General features: G+C 35.4%; 1 protein-coding gene across 2 annotated transcripts in view; it reads right to left on the reverse strand.

The window, feature by feature from the left end:
* The window catches only part of STK3 (serine/threonine kinase 3), a 447757-nt gene that overhangs the window by 200990 nt on the left and 222347 nt on the right, over window positions 1-24420 (reverse strand). For both annotated transcript variants that reach the window (XM_027850026.1, XM_027850025.1), the window contains one exon: window positions 4334-4471. In XM_027850026.1, coding sequence (XP_027705827.1) covers window positions 4334-4471 — 138 coding nt within the window. The remainder of the gene's footprint in view (window positions 1-4333; window positions 4472-24420) is intronic.

Here is a 24420-nt window from a genome sequence, read left to right on the forward strand (position 1 = left end):
TGGATGCCATGAACTGAATTGGTGAGAGAGGAAAGACTTTCTTCCCCTGCTCTCCCTCTTTTGCCCTGCCTCTGAGAAATGGGCCTGGGAGTGTTTGTTTCTGTTCTGTGCTGTTTGTTCTCCTCAGTTTCAGGTGGCAGAGGTGATCTACATAGGACCCAGGAGTTAGAACCATGATGACCTTGGAGCCAGACAGGAAGGTGCAGATAGTCAGCCTACCACGGAAGACATGGTACCTTGAACCTGAGGCCAAGGGAAGTTTTGGACTTTAAACTGGGACTGTGCTCTCTAACAGGTCTAAGGTATGACTTTTCCCTCCGCAAAGACTAAGGTGGTACACGAAAGTGGAAGGGTTATAACTCCCACATGTTAGGGAAATAAATGTATATATTTGTGATTACACATTAAAAAGTAAATATTTCTATGAAAAAAGATAAAAAAGACTTTATAGATATCAGATAATATATACGATATATAGTAATTTTTGACATCCTTAATCAATAGCAATATCATGTGTGATTACCCTAGTTATTACGTATCTTACTGTTCAGACATCTCAAGAATTTATCCTTCAATGCTTTTGAAACTATGTTGCCTGCAGCCTGGATTTCTTTTTGGTACCCAGTTATACTGCTACTATCATCAGTCCTTTTTGTTTTCCTTGCCATTAATACTTCCTCATGTAAGAGACTAAGAATCCAGGGTCACCTCTATGCCTCCTGGATAAGACATGGGAGTAAGATTTTGTGTAGTACACAAAGTAACAAAAATTAAATTAAGAAAGTGTGGAAGTACTTAGAGCAACTACTTGAATGAAAAGGCATGGGAATAGTTCATAATCAAGCTATCAATCATTTTATGTTAATTGGCCTTTCCAAAGAGGTTAGGGTAGTTTGAAGAGTTGGCTCAATCATTTAAACTTTACCAACCTAAATCCTTTTTTTGCATTCTTAATTGTTATAAATGTGAAATCAGTACAATTTAAGTTTTTAAAAATAAATTTAGAATATGTAAAAAAATTATATAGGTCAAAAAATTTTACATTACTCAGTTTGCCTTAGAAATAGATGGAGAGAAGTTGAAAAATCATTTCTTTCTGGACAGGTGAAATAAAGCATAAAAGTGAACTCTCTAAAAAGGGTTTTAAGAGAGCTTTAATTAACTGAAAAGGTTTAGCCAAAATAAGACAACAGTCTCAAATTTACCATATTTCTCCTCTCTTTGATTTCTGATTGGTTTTCTAAGTAACTGGCCACTAGAGAAATAAAATTACACATAACATCATATATATGGTTGCCCAATGAAAGTATAATGGATAATACTGGTAAGGCTTTGAAATCAAGTTAGTCTGTGATTATATCATGACACTAAACAATGGTATAATCGATAGAGTGCTTGGCTTGAAATTGGGAAAATCTAAGTTCAAATTCTCCCTTTGACACTTAACTTGCTCTGTGACCATAAAAAAAGTCACTCTCACAAAACAAGAATAATAGTATCTATAGTCTCTATCTGATGGGGATGCTATGAGGAGCAAATGAGATGATGGATGTAAAATAGTTAGAAAAATGAAAAGAGATATACAGTATCAGCATTTATAACTGGTATAGATGCTCCCTTCACAGATCTAAACTCATTGAAGTTCATGGGTTACCATGGCCCAATGTTGCATTTACTCAGGGATCAGTTTTCTACTGAGTAATTTCTTCGTCCTTAGCAAAGCTGATGTTCAAGCATAAGACACAGTGTGGCACCTACACTGTATCTGAAGCTTTTATAGTCTGGCAGAAACTGACAGAGAGTGTGATCCCCAATGGCATACCCAGGTTTTGTACTGTGACAAGGTATTAGAGAAGTTCTTGAAAAGTTCTTTTTTTTTTAAACATATAACAGGAAATCATAATTAAGAGGCATTTTCATGGAAATCCATTTACAAAGTTAAAAATCATTTTTAATCTATAACTTATTGAATACAACTTCTTCAGACACAAAACTGACCTACTTGCTGTTTCCTGAATCTCTTGTCTCCATGTCTTTGAAGGGATTGTCACTCATGCATAAAATGTACTCCTTTCTCACCTCTGTGTCTTAGAATTCTTAACTTTCTTTATGGGTCAGTTCAAGAGTCACCTCCTACAAGAGAACCATCCTAATCCTCCAATTTCGTCCCTTCCTTCCTCCCACCCTGGAAACTGCTTGTCCTGTATTTACTTAGCTGTTTCCTTGCCCTCTCCCAAAAAGGACATTAGCTCCCTGAGGATAGAGACTATTTTGTCTTAGTACCTAGAACAGTGTCTAGCATATAGCAGACAATAAAATAAAAGCTTGCTGAATGAATAAAATGTTGTATCTGTAGTCAGGAAGACTGATTCAAATCGTTACTTTCCACCCTTACTAGCTATATGACTATGCCCAAGTCACTTATTTATAGGAAGACAGATCTTGAGCTGGAAAGGGTCTCAGAGACCATAGAGTCCAATTCTTCATTTGACAAATGAGGAAAGTGAGTGAAGCCAAGGAGTTTAGGTGACATGCCTGAGGTCATGCAGAGCTGCATACTCCTTAAGCCTCTAAATAGGGCTTGTAAAATGGGGAACATCAGAAGTGTAGCACCTACCACAAAGGCCTATTAGGAGGATGTTAGGAGATAACGCACAGAAGGCACTTTGAAAACTTGAAAGCACAATATAAATGTTGGTTATTATGATGATGATATTTCTAACATATTTTATAAGTTCAAATTTCCATACTTAATTCAACATTTACCTGAATCTGTGATCTTATTATGAGGTCAAATGAAATAACATACACAAAGTTCTCTGAAAACCTTAAAGCACTACTATATGAATGCTAGTGATTATTGTGTGTATTCCCTTTAATAATGCAGATCAAAACATCTTCTCATTCTTTGTGATTTTTGTCCATGTACTCCCATAAATCCTCCATAGATGATCTAATTAATCCACCAGAGGCTTTATTTTAGTTCTTTTGAAATCTTTTGACATTTGCTGGTGGCTTTTGACACTGGTACCAGTAAAGAACTCAAGATACCAATCTGTTACTTCTCACTCTCACACACATCCATCTACTTTTCAGGTCCTAATTGCCTGGAGAATGTCTTTTATGCCCCTCTTCTTTGTAAATCACCATTTAAAAATCAATTGAAAGCTACTCCTACCCACAATGCATTTTCTCCATTCCCCTTTGGATAATTCACAATTTTGATATTTTGAGATCATAATGTTCCATAATTCACAGATACACTGGAAAAATAATGCTTTTAAAAAAGATATGTTTTTGGAGTCAGAGAGAAGCTTGTATTGTTGAAGGTTCTGAAGTTTCCTAGATGGAAAGCAGCCTACCCTCTTCAATTTTGAGACTATCTGGTGTCTGTCCAAGATATATGGTCTGATTATCAATGCAAATGCATGCCACATATTTGGAAATATAAATTCTTCATTCACTTCTTTTTTCTATATGTATTACTCTGTACACTTCTTTTGAGTGACCACAAATCTCAGTGAGATGACCCTGAAAAATTCATTCAGAAACAGTACACAGGAGGACCTCACTCACTCTAGGGAATTCTCCTTCTATTGGACTCTAAACAATTTATCTTCCATGACAGCATTGAACAGCTTTGGTAAGCATATCTCCCTCTTCTATGCCTACCTTGATATTGACAATCAGAAGGTTGATGAATAAAAATTATTTCTGAGGCTATATCTATAAAAAAATCTTGTATGATTATAGAGGTGATCTATTAAGGCTAAAGTTTGCTCTATTAAGTCACAACTTTTATATTTGCTGCACTTTCAGTTATCTACACAACAATGCAGAGGCACTCTTCCATAGAAAATCAATTGTGAAAGCCTGCAGTTGTCAAATTTTCATGAAGGGAATTTCACATATAGATTTATATTATAAATATATATGTATATCATATAGCATAACAAAAGACTGAAGAGGAGAAATTGACTCAGAGTATATTAGAAGGAAAATGTTAGAAATAGTAACATTGTGGGCAGTATGTGAACAAAGCACAAGGGTTCAGAATCCTCTGAAAATTTTGTTTTAAAATAAAATTAAAGTGGGTAGCTAACTTTTTCTAACGGCAAAAAATGGGATGGAAAGGAAATTGGGGTAAAAAACAAGGCAAAAGATAGAAGACAAAAAAAGATTTAAGAGGGAGAAGCTGCTATAATCTGTGCATCTTGGGAGGTTTAAAGGACTAAAGTTTCCTGAATTATGAAACTCACAGCAGCTGTGACTGAAAGCCAGGAAATTGAGGGGCAGGAACAAAGTGACCTCCTTGAGCAGTGTATGTACTGACCTGCAAAAGTTGTGTTGCTGTGGCTCTCTGCTCAGGACTCTTCACTAAGCACTTCTTGACAAAATCTGTGAACTCATCAGACCAAAGTTCTGGTTTCCGGAATGTTGGTGGTGGATTTGTGGGAATCATAAAAATAGCCTAGTAAAAAAATAAAAATCCCAAATCAACAGGTGAAAAAAAATCTGCAAAAATCACAAAAGCACAGTCAAATAAACAAGTCTCCTTATCCACCTTGGTTATCAGACTCTGAATCTGAAGAACAAATTTTAACTGGTCTAAGATTTCCAGTAAGATTTAGATTCAGGAAGCAAGTCCATCTGCTACCAATGTAGCCACTTCCCATTAAATTTCCTCTATTTAAACTACATCTCATTGAGCACATCATTCTTTATTTTATCTATTAGTATTGATCAGTCTCCAGAGAAGATTTTTCATTTCTGACCCTCTTAACAAACTAAGGGCATTTCCTGGTTAAACATATTTCTCTTCAATTCTGCTGCTGAAAGCCAGATACACTTCCCACCTCTTGATTATGTGTAAGTGTATCAGTTATGAACAAGCACTGAAGCCTAAAAGGCCAACAGCAGTCTAATTTTCCTCAACGATCACAAACCTTCCAAGTGATTAAGATATTATGGCTACGATTTAAAATAAAACTTGACCAGAAAATATTTTCAATATTTTCTATTCACTCCATATTTTGATATGGAACAGATGACCTTTGATATCTCTACTCTTTCTCTAATACATCTTTTCCAATGCAGCAAGAATAACCTCTCTTAAGCAGAGATCGGCTTGTATTATTCTTCTGCTCAAATGTATTTAGGGATTCCTTAAGTTCAAACTTTTTGGCCTGGCACCATACTCTTCCAATCACATTTTATATTATTCCCCTCCATATCTTCTACAATCTTCCCAAACTGTGCTGCTTCTCTCTAAACCAAAACATGATCCAAGCTGCCTTCTTGGATATCTTTTCTATCTCTGAAATAGCCTTTCTTTGCTTCCTCATTGAATTTCCACCCTTTAAAATACAACTTAAATGCTGAGTTTGTTTTTTTTTTTTTCCTACAAAGACTTCCCTGGATTTGTCCCACCTCCTTACCTGCCCAATAATATTTCTTTGCATCTCACATAGAACTTTGTTTTACAATATCTAATACACATATCAAGGAATATTGTATTTTATGGTAATCTATGTTTATAACATGTGCCTTATTAATCTATAAGCTCCATGGTGGCTAATAATCCATCTAAAATTTGTCTCTCCCCAGAACCTAACATAGTGTTATAGTAGGCACTTAATAAGTTACTACTTTATTAAAATCATAATCAGCAATTAATAAATTATAAAACTTCAATACTTAACTATACAAACACAACTTGAAATAATGGAGGGGGCAATGTACAAAAAGATTAATTGCATGAAGCAAAAGGAAGAAAGTATCTTGTAAGCATTCTGGTTTATAGAACAAATTCCAGCAATAATTTTAATATTTTTTTAAATTAGAAGCAATTGCCAAATCAGTAACTTCATGGAGAAATTTTTCCATTTTTTTCCAATGACTTTATTCTAGAGGCAGCATAGTGAATGTAAAGAGCCAATTACCAGGAATCTATCTAGTTATACATAGAACATTTATGGGCTTCATTTTCCTTATTAGCAAAATGAAAGATTAGATTAGATTATATTAGATGATCTCTCACGTCCCTTTTGGCTCCAGAATTCTAGTATTCTAATCAGTTTTATGAGTTGATAGAGCTTATTAGAAAACAAGGCCTCTCATCTGAAGAAATGAGAATAAAGACAGAGAGTGCAGGCATCTTTCTTATAATATTATAATCTGTGATTACAAACTTAAAATTGAAGGTAATTGCATAATTTGCTGCATATAACTGATGTATTGCTGAAAGAATTTTGGTTAACAGTTTTATAAATGCAAGTCAGATCTTAAAAGCATGAAGAAAGCTTATACAATGTGCAAAAGAAGAATCATTTATACATTATAATTTGAATTTTTCATTTAAAGTAAGATTCACTAGTAATACAGAAATCTGAACACAAAATAATTAATGACATAGGCTATATAGCAGAGGTCCAAAGAAAACCGACTATGAAGAGGTAAGAATAATCAGTATTCGATTTAATAAGTGATATTAAATGAGGAATTCTGTCTGTTCTCTTGGTAATTTATATACCATCGAGTAATTTTGTTTATTCTAATAATTTACTTAGCAAATCCTTTTTCATAGATAAGCATTTCTAAACATAGAAGAGGTCAATTGCCTGTGATAGATACAAACTAGGCTTTAACTCAGTGGTCATGAGTAGGTCAGGGTGGATGAAAAGGCAGGAGAGATGTTTTTGAGTCTATATGGATGTGTACATACACACACCAGTCAGGTGGAATGCAAACAAAGGCTTCTTGTAGACTCGGTTAAGTAACACAGGATCGGACGTTGCTTGACCTCTTTTACACCATCTGTGGCTAGACTAGAAATGTCTAACAGCTTCTCAGCAAGGGATGGAGGTGACTGTTCCTTTTCTCCCTTGCCCTTTACCACATTCTTCATATCTTTTGCTCCTTTCATATACATATACTTCTGGTACAGGTTTGATTAAACGACAAATGGATTCCAAGCAACAGGAAAAAGAAAATCAGTAAATAATAAACTTAAGAAAGAATAATTTAAGGGAACTTAAAAATTGCCTAAGAACATACAGCACAGTTTCAGTAGGCATGCATAGGTTATAGACACATTTAATGCAAATGAATGTGTGTGCCTAATATTTTCATACAGATAACAATAATACCACCATATGAATACTAGGTCATAACTACATATTCTATAGTTGAAGATGAATTGCCCAACATTTAAAGAAACTTTCAGATTATATGTGGAAAAAATATAAAGGGAAAACAGTAAATACAGTGAATTGTCATGGATATTATCATATACCCACATGATCATCCTCAAATATTGCTTATGCGCTATAAATTTGGGAACATTTTGTAGTCATGTTTCTGAAATATTTTCTGTAATACATTTTATAATAACAGCTCCAATTTATATAGTCCTTTGCTGGTTGTAAAATGCTTTCTTTTGTACCCACAGCATTTAGTACGCTCAATAAATGCTTGTTGACTTGACTTTGTCTTACTACCCTATAAGTCCTTCCCACATTTATTAGATGAGAAAACCATGCTTCAGAAAGATGAAATAATTTTTCAACGGTCACAGTACAGTGGCAGAGTCAAGATATCTTTCTACTATATCACAATGCCTTCCATTTACTGGAATCAACAAATCAACCTTGATAACTGACCACCTCTCAGGAAATATAAAAGCAAGAACCAGCTTGAGGTAACAGTTTTATCACCGTCATTTGACATAGAAAATGATAGCATACTATCTGTTCAGTCATTTCACATGTATCAGAGAACAATGAACCTATGAATGTTAAACAGACCCTTAAAGACCAGAGATGGTAAAAATGACAGCTTTTCCCTAGTTCCTCATCTAGTTCCAAGGTAGAGGGTGAAATAAAAGCAACATTTAAACTCTTAAAGCAAGGCAGTGACAATTATTCCAATAACAGGAATGGTTGGCAGAAAAAAATCAAGGTTATATGATTAGAACGTGGATGACAGCTTGAACTATGGAAATTAATGGAAAAGGAACAAATTAACATAGTCAGCTTAAATATGTAGTATTAAATAAATGCTTATTAGTTTGACTTAAGTGAGAAAGATGATTTAATGAAATATTCTAAGTTAAAAGATATTACAGGAAATGGAGACAATATTTATTTTCTAACTCATCATCATGATCATTTTTTGAATGGGCTAATGGCATTACATTATGACATCAAAAGTAACTACAAAAGGATTTTTTTTCTTTAAAGGAAAATGAATGCAAACATAATACAAGACTTGCGATGCTAAGGAAAAACAAAACCTTCTCGTGAACAAAACCCATCTTCTTTCAGGATACAGCACTAGTCCTTACACACATGGGAACTTTATCCAAATGTGGTAAAAATAACAAGAGCATCATAAAAAATATCCTTCTAAAACAAACAGGCATATAAATCATGCAAGAAATACTTATTAAACATGTATGTACTTTGTAGTATTCTATGTGGAGTGAGGAAGAGAAGGTTATAGAAAAATAGCTTCAAATACAGCTACAACTGTAGCTCAGAAAGTTTCCAATCTTGGCAGGCAGTAAAAATCAAAACACTCAAAATAATTAGAGAACAATTACGTGCTAATAACGCTTCACTAAAATCTAACTCCAAAACTTTACCATAATATAGGGGAAAATCTGGGTTCTGAAGAGTAGCTGTGTCATCAGGATTACAAGCTTTAGCAATGGCAAAATACTATTGCCCAGGTAGAGATTATGTGTCTGTCCTCTAATAACCAACCCAGTTAAATACAGGAAAATTCATCACCAGAAGGTTGGCTACCAAATGGCAATAAAAAACTGTTATTATTTATTATTTTACTTCAAAAACTTTTTTTCTTTTTTTAATTTTTAATTAATTTATTTTGAATTATCAACAATCACTTTCATAAGCTTTTGAGTTTTAAATTTTTCTCCTCCTCCCTCCCCAAGATGGCGCCCAATCTGATATAAGCTATACATAAATATATATATATATATTTTTTCCTATTAAACATATTTTCACATTAGCGATGTTGTAGATAAGAATTAGAACCAATAGGAGGAACCATCAGAAAGAGGAAACAAAACACAACAGAAGAAAAAAATAGCAAATAGTATGCTTCGTTCTGCATTCAAACTCCATAGTTGTTTCTTTGGATGTGGACAGCATTTTCCATCATGAGGCCTTTGGAGATGTCTTAGATCCTTGTATTGCTAAGAAGAGTTAAGTCTATCAATATTAGTCATCGCACAATGTGGCTGTTACTGTGTACTGCAAAAAACTTTTAAGGACATTTATACCATTCAAACTGATTGAATCATGGATTTTATGAAGTACTAAAGGGCTAAACTACAGGACTAAATTATGGATTTTATGAAGTATTAAAAGGCTAAGCTGTAGGATACATTAGACATCTGTGATGTAGCAGAAAGAATACTAAATGACTTGGAGTAAAAAGGCCTAAGTTTGGATCCCAGGTCTGACATTTAAATAGCTTGGTTAAGTCACTTAAACTCTCTAAGTCTCAGTTTCTTACTCTGTAAAATGGGAATATTATTTGTACTATCTACCTCACACAATTGTTCTAATGGTCAAATGGGATAACAGATGTAACGCATTTAATAAAACTGAAAATGCCCATGAATAAATATAATTGTTATTACTGAAAATAAGGAATTTAAAGTCATAGAAGTAATAGATCAGTATAAGGAAGAATAGTTTAAAAAGGTATTATGAAGCTTTAGGACTATACCCAGTAGGCTTGGAAGGATGCAGGACTGGCCTTTTCTCAGTCTTTATCATTCTTGACCTTTCTGCAGCATCTGACACTTGTCCAACCCTCCTCCCATATATTCTCTCCTTTCCTTTGGTTTTTGTAACACTGATCTCTTCTGTTTCTATTTGACTTCTGCTACTTCTAGGTCTCCTTTGCTGCATCATCAACCATGCTCACTCACTTTCTATGAGTACACCTTAGAGCTTTATCCCAGTTCCTCATCTCTTTCTCCTCTGTACTTTTTCTCCAAGTAATATCATCAGCTCCCATGAGTTCAACTATCATTTCTATGCAAATGTCACCTGAATCCATATATCCAGCCATAGTCTCTCTTCTGAACTGCAGGCTAATATTAGCAACTGCTTATTGGACATCTCCAACTGGATTCTCTGTAGGTATCTCGATATCCAAATAGAAATTACATATGCAAAATGGAATGTCCAAAATTGGAACATGTTTAAGATTCTATCTCTGTTATCCCCAAAATAAAGCTTCTTTTCCTACCATCTCTAATCCTGTTAAAATCACTTCCACCTTTCCAATCACCCAAGTTTGTAACTTAGGAATTATATGTGATCCATGACTCTCACTCATCCTTTATATCAAATCAACTGCCAAGTCTTACTGATTCTAACTCAACAGGTAGAATCTACTTTTACAACTGTCCCTTTATACCCACCCTCACAGACAACACTCTAGCTCAGGCTGTATATCTAACCCCTACCTCAACTACTGCAATAACTTCCTAATTGGAATCCTTTCCTTGTCTTTTCCCTTTTCAAACCATCCTCCACACAGCTGCAAAACTGACATTGCTATCTTCCATCCTTCCTTCCTTCTTTTTTTCCTTCTTTCCTGCCTTCCTTCTTTCTCTCTCCCTCCTTCTTTCCCTCAGCTTCCTTTCTCCACATGGGGAATCATACTCTCACCTGCAGGTGCTCTGCCCAAAGGAATATAAATTTTGATCACTGAAACCTCACAAGATATCTTGGGGTTTACAGGCTAGATTTCTTTTTTAAAGACCATTCCTTAAACCAAAATCACTTTGGCCCTCATTAATTGGCCAACAATAGGTCCCAGCCCAAGCCTCACTGGGTCATTGTTTGGGTTCTGATGGCTCAAAGTGAGTATTAAATAGCAATTGTTTCTGTTTCAGTCAGAAACCTCGAGGGCCTTTCCCTCCAAGACTGACTTTTTCATTTTGTTTTGTTTGTGACTAAGTAAAAAAAGGCCATTCTTTGCCTCATTTCTTACCTACCCTTAATCACTGAATGGGCAGACAAACTGAGACCCGGGAAAGACCTTAGCTTAAAAAGGCCAAAGCCTCCCAATCTGGGGCCATTTCCAGTCATCCTGATCTATATTTTGGCACTGGATCCAGATGGCTCCAGAGGAGAGAGTGAAGCCGGTGACTGCACAGCTCTGCCTCACTTAAATCCAACTCACTTGCAAGTCATGACATCACCTTCCTGATGTCATGTTCCTCTTTGAGAACGAAGGACAAACAACAATGATACTACCAGCTCTAAGCTCCTAGGATTACCTCTAATTGCTGGAAAGTGATATATTACCTTGTCTATATAAATATTTTTCATTTGAACTTCTGTTATATATTGATGGATAACAAACTCAGTTATTTCTGTCCTTGAAGGTAATGATCTCCTCTGAACTTTGAGCTGCCTAGTTGAGATCTTATCTATAGATAATCTTAACATATCAGGCTCACCTCTCCAGTAGCTATTAGAAACCCAAGGATAAAAAGACTAACTTAACAGTTGTTGACACAGTATTATCACAAAATGAGTCTAAAATGTCCATCCTCATTCACTAACAAACGTTTAATTTCACAGTATGTGGTATAAGTAAATCTTGATAAGAGTCACATGCTGCAACATTAAAACATGTTCCCAGAAAGCTGATTTGCCTTCCTTTTACTTTTACCTAAAACTAACCACAAAACATCATTTTAAATAATTTATTTCTCAGTAAATAATGATTTTAAGAAATAAATAAACAATGTCAATAACAGTGGAAAAAAGAGCTCAGCTATAAGACCTATCAGGCAAAATGGATAAGATATTTACTTTTAGAAAGTATGTATCTATATTAAAATATACTAAAAATTCAAATATTCTTTCATATGACTAGAGCATTTGAGTGGCTCTTAGGCATCCAATAAATGTTAACTAAATTGAGGAAAATGCTCATTTAATAAATTTTATTATCAGAGGACATACAGAACTAGGATGACTGGCAGAGGATGTTTAAATTCTAAGCAAAAGCAAAATGTTGCAAAAGGGTTTCCCCACCACCGCCACCACCACCACAAACAGTCCCAGGAACACTCCTGCTTTTCAGGCATAAGGGCCCTTTCCTTTAATAGACCAAGTACTAAACGGCAGGTTAAATGGAGGATATCTTGGCAAATAAAAGAAGCAGAAACTTAGACAAATCTATCTCAAGATTTAAAAAAAAAAATAAAACATGAATAAAGATTAGTCATATAACTTTATCTTATCTCAAACATCATTTTGATTGAAGAATGTTATTACTGAGAAAAATAAGCTTCTCATTTTATTTGTTTCTCGACTCTGTATTGCTTAACTACCTTAAACCTTTGATTAAGCTTTAAAAAGAACTTCCCTGACCATGAGCTGACAATCAAAAAAAGAAAGAAAAAAGTAAGTTTATAGGTCTACATAAAAATGCTCCTTATCCTCCCACTTAGACTACCTTTCAACTTAACTACAGCTTCCAAAGCTAAGAATCCAGAAACACAAATGAAATTAGGAAAGAGACAAACCAAAGAAGCTACTATGCTTGTAATATACAATTTCTACGGGGTGGGGCAATACCAAGAAAAGATGGGAGCGGGGAGGTAATTTATTCCTTGCATCTACTGTGCGCCAGGTACAACACCAACTGCTTTACAAATATCTCATTTGATCCAATACAACATAAGAAGGAAGACTTTCAGGCACACAGAAGCAATAGGAATAAATGGACCACCATGAATTTTATTCTAGTATTTGTGTATCTTAAGTTCAAAGACAATAGGTTATCTTCAATTATTTTCAATGATTAAAACAATGTGAAACTCTTACCCTGTATCTTGCATTGCACAGGAAGTACTCTACATTTTACCAGTGCTTTGTATTCCAAAAGTTTGTTTTTAAATGTGATGTTAGGAACTATATTTTTCTACAGAAATAATGTCAGGTTTTAAACCAGCCCACAAGGGCCTATATAACTCACAAAACAGGGTGTCCCAAAGACTTAATAACTTGAAACTGCAATAAGATTTTGGGGACACACTATACACCTTAAGCACAGTTCTATATTAATATTACTATAGTGGTCATCCAGCGCAGTCAATAAAGGACTGGACCTAAAGTCAGGTTCCTTACCTCTACCTGCTGAAATTATTTTATTCCTTCAAGGCAAAGCTGACCTATTATCTCTTCCATGAAGTCTTCCAGGACTTCTCCTAAATTAGACATATTCTTTTTTTTCCCCCTGGGAGTTATTTTATATATTTTTAATTTTAATTAATTAATTTATTTTTAGTTTTCAACAATCACTTCCATAAGTTTTTGAGTTTTAAATTTTCTCCTCCTCCCTTCTGCCTCCCTCCCCAAGATGGTGTGCAATCTAATATAGACTCTACATATACATTCCTATTAAACATATTTTCACATTAGTCATGTTGTAAAGACGAATTAGAACCAATCGAGGGAACCACAAGAAAGAAAAAAAAACAGAAGAAAAAAAAAGAGCAAATAGTATGCTTCAATCTGCATTCAAACTCCATAGTTCTTTCTCTGGATGTGGATAGCATTTTCCAATTTAGATGTATTCTTTTCAAATTTTCCTAAAGTATTTAGCTAGGATCTCTTCTTTGCCTTTATTACATCATACCTTTTAGCATTTCCAATTTGTACACTTACGCGGTTTTTGGAAATAAAGTTGAGGATCACTCAAAGGGTAATGGAAAGGTATACGGTGGGTCTGAGTATTCTGTACCACCATGAGGAATTGCCCAGGAGAAGTAATTAAAATGCAATTAGGCAATAAGGATTTATTAGGACCTACTACATGCCAGGTACTGTGTTCAGCACCAGGGATACAAAGAATGGGGAAAAAACAGTCCCTGTTCTCAAGGAGTTCACAGCTAAATGGGAAAGACAACATGAAAACAGCTGTGTATAGATATATACAGGGTAAAATGTGGAAAATCTTAGAGGGAAGGCACTAAGATTAAGATGGGTTTATGAAAGGCATCTTATAGAAAATGGGACTTTAGCTAAGACCTGAAAGAACTCAGGGAAGCTAAGAGGTGGAGATGAGAAAGGAGAGCATTCTAGGAATAGGGAACATTCGGTGAAAATGTCCAGTCCAGGGAAATAAGATTGCCTTCCAAAAGGAAGAGCAAGGAGGCAAGTGTCACTGGATTATAGGGTTATGTAGAGGAGAATAAGATGTAAGAAGACTAGAAAGGTGGGGCTGAGAGGGAAGGTTTAAAGGGTTTTTAAAAAGAGGATTTTCTATCTTAATCCTGGAAGTAACTGGGAAGGACTAGAATTAATTGAATGCTTGGAGGTGAGGAGGGGTGGGGTTGGGTAAAAGGACTGTTGCATTATGCACTATGTGTCATCCATTCATTCTACATGGATGATTTGACGTCATTTATCAATTGTAAAACAAAGCTTTCCTAAGCTACTGAAAATTAACAGGAACATTAATGACATGAAACAAATGGCAGTATGGTACAAATAAAAGCAAGACAACATGAAGAATGAAGAGACAAGATGGAGTGCATCAAAAAAAGAACAAGGAATGTAAAGGGACTCAAAATCATGGCATTTGAGAACCACCTGAAAGAAGTGGACAGTTTGGCTCAGGAAAAATTAGACTTAGAATGTGCATGACCACTACCTACAGATGTTGAATGAATTTTCATGAAGAAGAGAAATTGGAATTGTTCTGCTTGGCATTAGAGGGCAGAAAGCAACGGTGGATTCAATGGGTAGACATTAAAGAAGTAGATTTCAGCTTGACATAAGGAAAACTTTCCTTAAATTGTTATCTTTCCAAAAATGCAAAGATAGCTTGAGGCTCAGAGGATTCCTCATCACTGAAGACCTTCAAGCAGAGGCAAGATGATTATTTAACAAAGCTCTGTAGGGAAAATCTATGCTTTAGGTGGTAGTTGGACTAGATGACCTCTAAAGTTACCTTCTGACTCTTCCTCCATGGGTTCTGAGAAGCCTGAGATGAGAAAGAGAACAGTAAGAAGAACCATCCCACTGGCACCAGCATCTAATAATTCATGAGAGCTGAAAAGCCTGAGGAGAGAAGAGGTGAAGAGAGAAAGAGGAATGATGTCCTCCTGGCTGCTGCTTCCACTAGGCTGCCCCAGATGGGGACATTTTTTTAATGTTAAATATGTGCAGATATGACCAAAAAAGGTCAGTGTCCTTTATACACTTTATATATCAGTCCTTTATACACGTTATTTGATTCAACATGTATTAAACACCTACTATGTGCATGCTCTGTATTTTTAAAAAGTTTAATGAGAAATCCAACTAGGAAAAGTCTACCTGAAGACATTTAATTATTAAACTGGAAAGAATACCAAAAATAAATCATGAATGGAAAAGACCTCCTAAGGTTTTTATAATGAACTTTTTGTCTTTGATAATGGAGCCATCACACTGGAACTTTAGCGTCACATATATAGAAAATGGAAATATTGCTGAAGGAAAAAAGAAGGGGAAAGGAGCTCTAGGCCAAGTTCACACAAAGGAGTTCTACAGCAACATATAACTGTGAAGGAAAGATGAAAGATGGGGAAACATTTCATACCTTGTTTTTGCTTTAAGTGGCCGAAAGCATAATACGCAAAGAAGAGGGCTTGGAATCAGGAGGACCTGAGTTCAAGTGCTTCCTCCAATATGTTCTGGTTGTATGACTCTGGATAAGTCACTTGAACCTCTCAATGCTATAAGCAAATAAGACTGTAATATACAAGGAAATACCAAACATGCATTTGAAGAGATTCCTCGTCTGGGAGTTCCTTAAGCTTTGCAAAATCTTAGATCCAGTCCCTATTGCTATTTTTGTTATTAAAAGGCAACTGAGATAAAATTAGTAACTACCAGCTCACATGACTACTATATAAAATGTCAAAGAATAATCCATATGCCCACTGAGAGCAACTCTGATAAAACAATTAGAAAGGAATAACAGGAAGGTTTTACAGGTGATATTAAACCTCTACATTAACTTCCACAGGGTGGGTGTAGGCCGTCCAAGTAAAAACATGAGTAAGTAAGTATGGGGCATCTTTATTTCATTCTATAGAAAATGCAGAACTCAAAGAACTCATAGGAAACCACATACAAACACAGAAAACACAAAAAGTGCCCAAATAATCCACTATCTCTCCTTTAAAAGGAACTGAATTTGGCGGGCTGCTATTTACATACCAGTGATTTTGCTTTAACATTCTAGTAAGTTCTCTTTCCCACAGTCTTGCACATCCCATTTCCCCCATCCCCATCCAGGTCTCATAGAAACAGCCTGTGGTTTAGACTTCCCTGAAGGTAAATATAAACTGAGCTATACTTACAATAAAAACAACTATTATTGTAATAAAATATTACAATAAATCATAATTACATCAAATAATGATTATTACAGCTAGCCCTTATATAGCAACTACTATGTGACAGACACTGTGCTAAGCACTTCACAAATAGCATCTCATTTGATCATACAACAATCCTCTAAGGTTAAGTGCTATTATTATGCCCATTTTATAGCTGAACACACTGAGGCAAAGAGAGGTTAAGTGACCTGCCTAGGAACACAGCTAATAAGTGACTAAAGTCAAATTTGAGCTCAAGTCTTCCTGATTCCAGGCTCTCAGCACTCGATACCACCTAGCTGCTTCTGTTGAGTAAGCAATCCCTTCCTATCAAACCTGAACTAATCTGAATAACTCATTGTAAGAGTAATTCATAGGAACTCCAGATCTCCTGGATCCCTGCTAATAATAGAATACTACAGAATGAAAACTATAATGTCAGAATCTCAGTATTGTAGACACTGCAAATTAAAAGTTTGAATGAATCCACTGACTTTATGATTAGAATGATGTGTAAGTGTTCCCATGAAAAATATCTTAAAAAAAAAAAGATGGGTATGAATACAAAAGGGCAGCTAGATGGCACAGGGGATAGAATACATGGCCTGAAGTAAGGAAGACCTGTTTTCAAATCTGGCCAAGACATTTATTAGCTGTGTGACCCTGGACATGTCACTTAACCCAGTTTGCCTCAGTTCCCCCATTTATAAAATGAACTGGAGAAGGAAATGGCAAACCACTCCGGTATCTTTGCCAAGAAACCCCAAATGGGGGTCACAAGGAGTTGAGTTAATGGGGTCAGGAAGAGCAGACGCAACTAGAAGGATTCAACAACAACAACATGTATACAAAGGAAATCCTATTGTGAAATAATACACTATCCCTTTAAGGTTTGTTGCTGAGTTAATATGTACAGAATATGTACAGCAACTCTGAGAGACAATTGCTAGAGGCTGAGTCTGACTTAGAGAAAGAGTCATTGGGCTTTGAATGTGACAAGGCATTATTATATACTGGAGAGAGAAGAACACCAGAACTATTATATGATTTGGGGACAAGTGTAATTTATCTGATTATAGACAGAAGATGATAATTTTATTTTGGAACCAGAAGATAAGAGAGAAGACAGTATTCAGAACTACAACAGAAAAGTTGGAAGTGAAAGTGATGGATACTACAGGTGCTGGTGCTAAGGTCCTCTACATGAGTAGATAAACACTGTGGAAGCAGAGAATTAGCGTAGTCAAACAATGGATAAATGAATTTGTCTGAGCATCATGGGAGGTGTCAAGTAAAGTACAGCATAGGTGAACTCAGATTAGCAACGGAAACATCTAATCGACATAGCTACATTCATCAAAGGATTTTTATAGGCTATTCCTGAGAGAGATCATACTAACATTTACAGTTCCAAAGTTGTGAGTTATGCTGGGCATATGAGTTTACCTCACTTCTGTGCCTCACTGGCAGATTTCTCTCTGTGCCCACTCTTCCTCAAAGGGTGGAAAATGTGACCCAGGTTTATGCATGGGTTACTTATTATTTATGCATGGATAAGTTCATTATTTATGCATTGGTTTTAATATGAATTCTTGTGATAATACTATTATTTCTTCTGCCTTGTTGCTAAATCATTATGCTTAAGATCTAAACTATCATTATTGTGACTGGTTAGTGGTGTAAATATAAATATATCTGTGGGGGCTCTAACTTGGGTGAGTAACGGTAGTATATTCCTTCACACTAGGATTAACCCTAGGGCCCTGAAAGATTTTGAATAATACAACCACTAAGTGTGAGAGCAGGTTGAAGTGAGTTAGCCAAGAAAGTGAATAGATATCTACATAGATATCTATGGGTGAAAAATGTGAAGTGTTACAGTATAGATATCCCATATCTGTAAATATTTATTTGTGATGTTTTAAAAGGAAAATATTAAACATTAATCTTGTAATAGGGTTACCTATTAAGATACATTATGATGGAAAGAGTGCTGGACTTGGAGGTTAAAGAAATTGGGATTCAAATCCCACCTAGACCATTTACTATTTGGTTGAACACAAGCAAATCACAATTTCTGAGTCTCGGTTCACCCATGTATAAAGAAGGGATAATACTATCTGTTAGGGTTTTCCTCCTCAGATTGTTGAGAGAGATAAACGAAATAATGCAAGTAAAGTACTTTGAAAACTGCTTGTAAATGTCGGCTATTGTTATTGATAATCAGCTGTGATTAGTCTATAATCAAGGACAGTTAAACATATTCATTCATTTAATAAGCATGATCTTGGAAAAATAGCTTACTTCCCTGGGCCTCATCTGTAAAATGAGGCAACTATACCATACAATATTTAAATTCCTTTCCATTTCTAAAATTCTATTATTGTAAATATTCAGCTGAGGTCAACTACAGAGATAGCACTGAGACAATTGCTTAGAGGGATAGAAAAATACAAAACCTGGTCTTGAATTGATAAAAATACTTGAGTTTCTGATAAACCATCAAATAAAAGAAAATTTCAGATCAAGGCAAATTATGAGGGGTAAGTGAACTCACCTTAAAAGAGTAATGAGAACCTACACAGTTCATATACAAAAGTTTATAATAAAGTTTTATAATTAAGCACAGGGAACAATATTACCTTGCCAAGAATTGCTATCATTGGCAAACCTCCATATTAAATGCAATTTCCCAATTCCCGAATACAAAGAGAATTCTGAATTTGGCAAGTCTTTGGAGAAAAAGGCTAAAGAACAATCTGGCTTAACATTAAAGTTACCTCATCTTCCCCAACTGAGGTTTAACCTAAAGGAAAATTCTGAACAGATTCTGTTGGATACATGCCATACTCTACTCATCAGAGTTCGTTATTAGAATTTTGGATGGTGCACTAAAGTATTTATGTATTTTTTCCTAAAACTAAGCTTGACTAAGAGTAAAAGATATGGTGTTAAGAATATGAAATTGATTTTTTAAAGCATTGGCCAGAACAAGAATATTATATAATCAATCATTTTCTTGAGGGAGGAGACAATCGCATACTTCTATTTTATTCCTCCTGTCATTTTGGATTGAGGCGGTATGGCTAATAAATAGAGTGCTAAATTTGGAGTCAGAAAGACCTGGAGTCAAACCCAGGTTTTAATACCTATTTAACTATGTGGACTGAACAAGTTACTTAACCCCCCAGGATTTATCTACTAAGTCCTTCTTGATTCAGAAAGAAATAGTATGAACTTGAGTTCATTTTTTTTTATTTACAGTATTTACAGAATGAAAAAATGACTTTAAAAAAGTAACCTTCTCTCTCTCTCTCCAAACTAAGTAACAATATTCTCATTTTCACCTGCACCAATCATTCTTCTTAGCACTGCAGTTAACATTAAGAAGAAACCAGATGAGTCTGGAGTTGGGGCTAAGGTGGCTGATTTTTCTCTGCACATTTTTCTAACTTTTATTAATATTCTTGAAAACATCGGGAATGCTCTTGTTATTTATCTGTCTGTTGTTATAATCTCCATTTGCAATTTTGGAATCTTCATTTTCTTTAATTTTTCAACATTTTATTTATCTAAGTATACCAACTAAATTTATTAACAATTTAATATGGGAAACCTTTTGTTCTCATGGATATAAATTTAAAACAGCTAACTATTATGGAACTTTCCCCGAAAAACTGCTTTAAACATTTCCCTTTTAAGTTTATAAAAGTATCATTTAAGAACTAGAACATAATTTAGCATTAAGAAAACTCCAAGTCACATCTAAAAAACTACAAAACTGACTTTACTTAATCAGACACAAATATAAACTCCAAGAACTGATCATGACACTTGTTCAAAATATCTTTGCAAAAGTTACTTAACAATAGGGTACATTTTCAATATCTAAAAATTTCCCCAAATAAAGCTCTAACCAATTGCTTTAAAAACTAAAAGCCATATATCTTCTTTATCAAGATGACTTTTCTCCAGTTATCCATATTCTATTAACTTTAAAAAAGGTCTCAGTCAATTCTAACCTCTTGCGCTAAGCCTTTCCTGAAGGATTTATTATGCATCTACTATTTAAGCACTTTGCTAAGCACTGGGGACACAAAGAGAGGCAAAAGACAATTCTTGTGCTTGAGAAACTCAATCTAATGGGAAAGACAACATGTAAAAAATACGTACAAACAAGCTACATACAGGTAAATATGAAATACAACAGAGGAAAGGCTCAAGAATTCAGAGGGAAAGGCTACTTAAGCACCTACTAAGTGTCAGAGGAGAGAAAGGAATGTAATCAAAAGATACTGCAAAGATGAAATCAATCCTGATTCCAACATTTGTTAGTTGTGTAACGATTGGCAAGTCCTTTAAATTCCCTGAGCTATAGTTCCCTCATTTATAAAATGAAATAATATTTTTTAAACTTACCACAAAATGTAGTCACATGAGATAATATAGATACTGGCTTTGCAAAATGTAAAGTCCCATGTAATTGTTGGTTATAAATATAAAACCATAGGATATAGAGCTAGAAGAGATGTTAGAGATCCAGACCAAATTCCTTAATTTACAGAGGCTGAATGTTCTGTCCTAACTTCTTATATATCTATATTGTCTTTCAGACTCTCACAATACAGATTCTACCCCTCCCCAACTAGCATCTGAGACACTAAACTCTTTTGCTTTGCTTCCAACGAAACCAGTCCTATCACTAACTTAAACACTAGATCTCAATCTCTTTCCCTTGGACAACCTTTAAAAAATTTTTTTAAACATTTTAAGGATTTATGATTTCATTGGTATCAGTATACCCTTCACCAATGTGAATATTACAACTCTTCTATAACTTAGCAGATGGTCTTTGAGAGCTGCTTAGGTCAAAAAAATTACTCTCCCTTCAGATAACCTGCTCAGCCTTGTACAACAGTCTATCAACAGTATCTTAAATCTTTCAACTTACTAGCCCTGTAAGACAGAGCTTACACCTTGCTAAGCATAGCTTCTGAGAAACCAAGCTAATCAACATGTCACAATATGGCACCCTATTTTGTGACATTATATTTTCTTAGGCTACATTAATAGATGAAAGTTTCCAAAGAAAGGTTCATTGATACGCTACCCTGGTCAGATCAAATCTGAAGAATTTCAGTGTTGGCTACATTTTAGGGGAGCCATGGACAAGCTAAATTCAGTCAAGAGGATAGTACTCCAAGATAATAAAGAGAACTGAAACCATCCAATTTGAGAATTGGTTGAAGGAATCAAAAATGTTTATTTTGGAGAAGTGAAGACTTAGGGGAAAACATGATCACTTTCTTCAAATATTTAAAAAGTATCTCACAGAAGAGAGATTAAACTTACTAAGTATGACTCCAGAGAGGAAAACTAATAAATGGAACTTAGCTCAATATGAGAAAAAACTTCCTAATAATTACAGCTGTCAAAACAGGAATGGACTGCCTCAAGAGTAGTGAGTTCTCTGTCACTGGTGGTCTTAAAGAAAAGGCTGGATGACCACCTTTATTAAGGATGTCAAAGTGTAGATTTATACAATAGTCTCTTCCTTTGTGATATCATCAGTTACCATGGGTTCAATAATCAGCTCATTAGAATTAGAGAATTGGAAGGGATCTCAGCAGTAATCTAGTTTGACCCACCAACAAAGGAATCCCCACTATAACATACCTAATAAGTGGTTGTTCAGTCTCTACTTGAAGACCTATGAAGAAGGGGAAGTCCGTCGTGTCTCAAGGCAAGCTATTTAAATTTTGGACAGTGCAAATTATAGGGAAGTTTTTCCTGACACCAAGCCTAAATTGGCATCTCTGGACCTTCCCCCCATACCTCATGATTCTGCCTTCTGGGGCCAAATTAAACAAATTTAATTCCCTCCTCTACATGACAGTCCTTCAAATAACTGAACACAGATACCATGGGGAGGGTGACTACACTGCACTCCACATCCAAGAAAATCCCTCAAGGTTCTGCTGGGATCTTTTCTATTCTCTCTCAACATCCCTCTTGAAGAGCTAATCAGCTCCCATAAATATCTCAACCTCAAGAGAGAAGGAGGAGTCATTAAAATAGTGCAGGCATTTTTTTTTTAATAAACATATGCTCCAGAGTGAGCATGAGATTGTAGATGTTTCCTCAGTCACTTGGAACCTCTGCTAGTATGAGCAACTTTTCTTATTGACAATGATTCTAGTGTATCTTTCACCCCACTTGGGAAGGCAACTACTTCTCTGGTGCGCGACTGCAGCAATGGTGATCTGTCCTGATCCTGAAGGAAAACCTAGCTATGCTGGATTCTGGGGAGACCGCATGTTTGTCCCTAATGTTGCATATAAATACATTTATACATATATATTACTAATCTTTACCCCTAAGTTACAGATACAGTTTACCAACTAGCAAACTTTCCTTATCTACCTTGTTCCAACATCCCAGAGGCTATTCATCTTGGAGACCTGCTCTGGATATGACTACAAACCACAGAGATTTACACCCTCTCCCCTGAGAATGAGCTCACAAGAACAGGTTGCATATGCTTTCCAAGGAAGGGTTCATTCTCTCAGAGCAAACCAATCCCAGGCAGGCCTTGCCAGGAAAGAAGGGAAGGGGAACAGGGAGGGCAAGGGGAGGCGAAGGGGAAAAGGAGGAAGAAAAAGAAAAAGAAAGGGAAAGGGGAAAGGAAAGGGAAAGGGAAAAAGAAAGAAAGGAAAGGATTTTCCCCTAACTCCCAATACCTTCTCCAGAATCACTTGCTTTGTCCCACTCACTGAAAGTCTCATGGTGCCCATATCCAACGCTCCTTATTAATGGATCTGAATCACACTCTCTTTGGATCAAACACTTTATGGGCAATGTTAGGGACTGGAGAAAGAAGAAAATTTTGATTTAGGTGCTGAATCTAATCCTTGTGTAAAATGTGATCCCCGTATATAGCAAAAAGTCTACTAATTGGCCCTGATGTTTCATGTCTCTCTTCTTGAATCAATTCTCCATATAGCTGCCAAATTGATATTCCTACAGCATAGATCACTTCCCCTTGTTTGGAAGCTCCAGAGGCTCTTAATTATGTCTAGGATAAAATAGAAACACTTAGGTCCTTCACAGTCTTGCCCCAAACTCCCTTTCTAGGTTTATTGCATACTATTCTCCTTTATCCAATCTACTTCCCAGCTAATTTGGTCCATTGCTATTCCTAGTATTTGACACTGCATCTCCTGTCTCAGTACCTTTGCACAAGCTGTTCCACATTCCTAGAATGAATTACCTTTTTACCCCTACCTAGCAGAGTTCTGAGCTTCCTTCAAGGCCCAGTTCAAAAAATCTTGTGCCATCTCCAACACAACACCTATCCAAGGGTGATTTCCAACCCTTCTCTTTTTATGGCCTCCCCTCCCACACATATACCTTATTTTGTGTAGATTTTGTCTACTTAATAAAGAAATTAAGCTTCTATTCCCAATAAGATCAGGAGTGAAACAATTATCCATTATCACCACCGTTATTTAATATTGTACTAGAAATATTAGCTGTAGCATAAGAGAAGAAAAAGAAATTGAAAGAATTAGAGTAGCAATGAAGAAACAAAGCTATTGAAGATGACATAATGGTTTACTTCGAAAATCAACAAAAAAATACTTGAAATAATTAACAACTTTAGCAAAGTTGCAGGATATAAAATAAACTCACATTTCTATATATTACTAACAAAGCCCAGCAGCAATAGATAGAAAAAGAAATTCTATTTAAAATAACCGTAGACAATATAAAATATTTGGGAGTCTATTTGCCAAGACAAACCCAGGAACTACATAAACACAATTATGAAACACTTTTCACACAAATAAAGTCAGATCTAAATAACTGGAAAAATATCAGCTGCTAATGAGTAGGCCAAGCTAATATAACAAAAATGGCAATTCTACCTAAATTAATTTACCTATTCAGTGCCATGCCAATCAAACTATCAAAAAATTATTTTA

This window comes from Vombatus ursinus, unplaced genomic scaffold (assembly GCF_900497805.2).
Source record: "Vombatus ursinus unplaced genomic scaffold, bare-nosed wombat genome assembly UNPS02008961.1, whole genome shotgun sequence".
In the NCBI taxonomy this organism is placed as follows: domain Eukaryota; kingdom Metazoa; phylum Chordata; class Mammalia; order Diprotodontia; family Vombatidae; genus Vombatus; species Vombatus ursinus.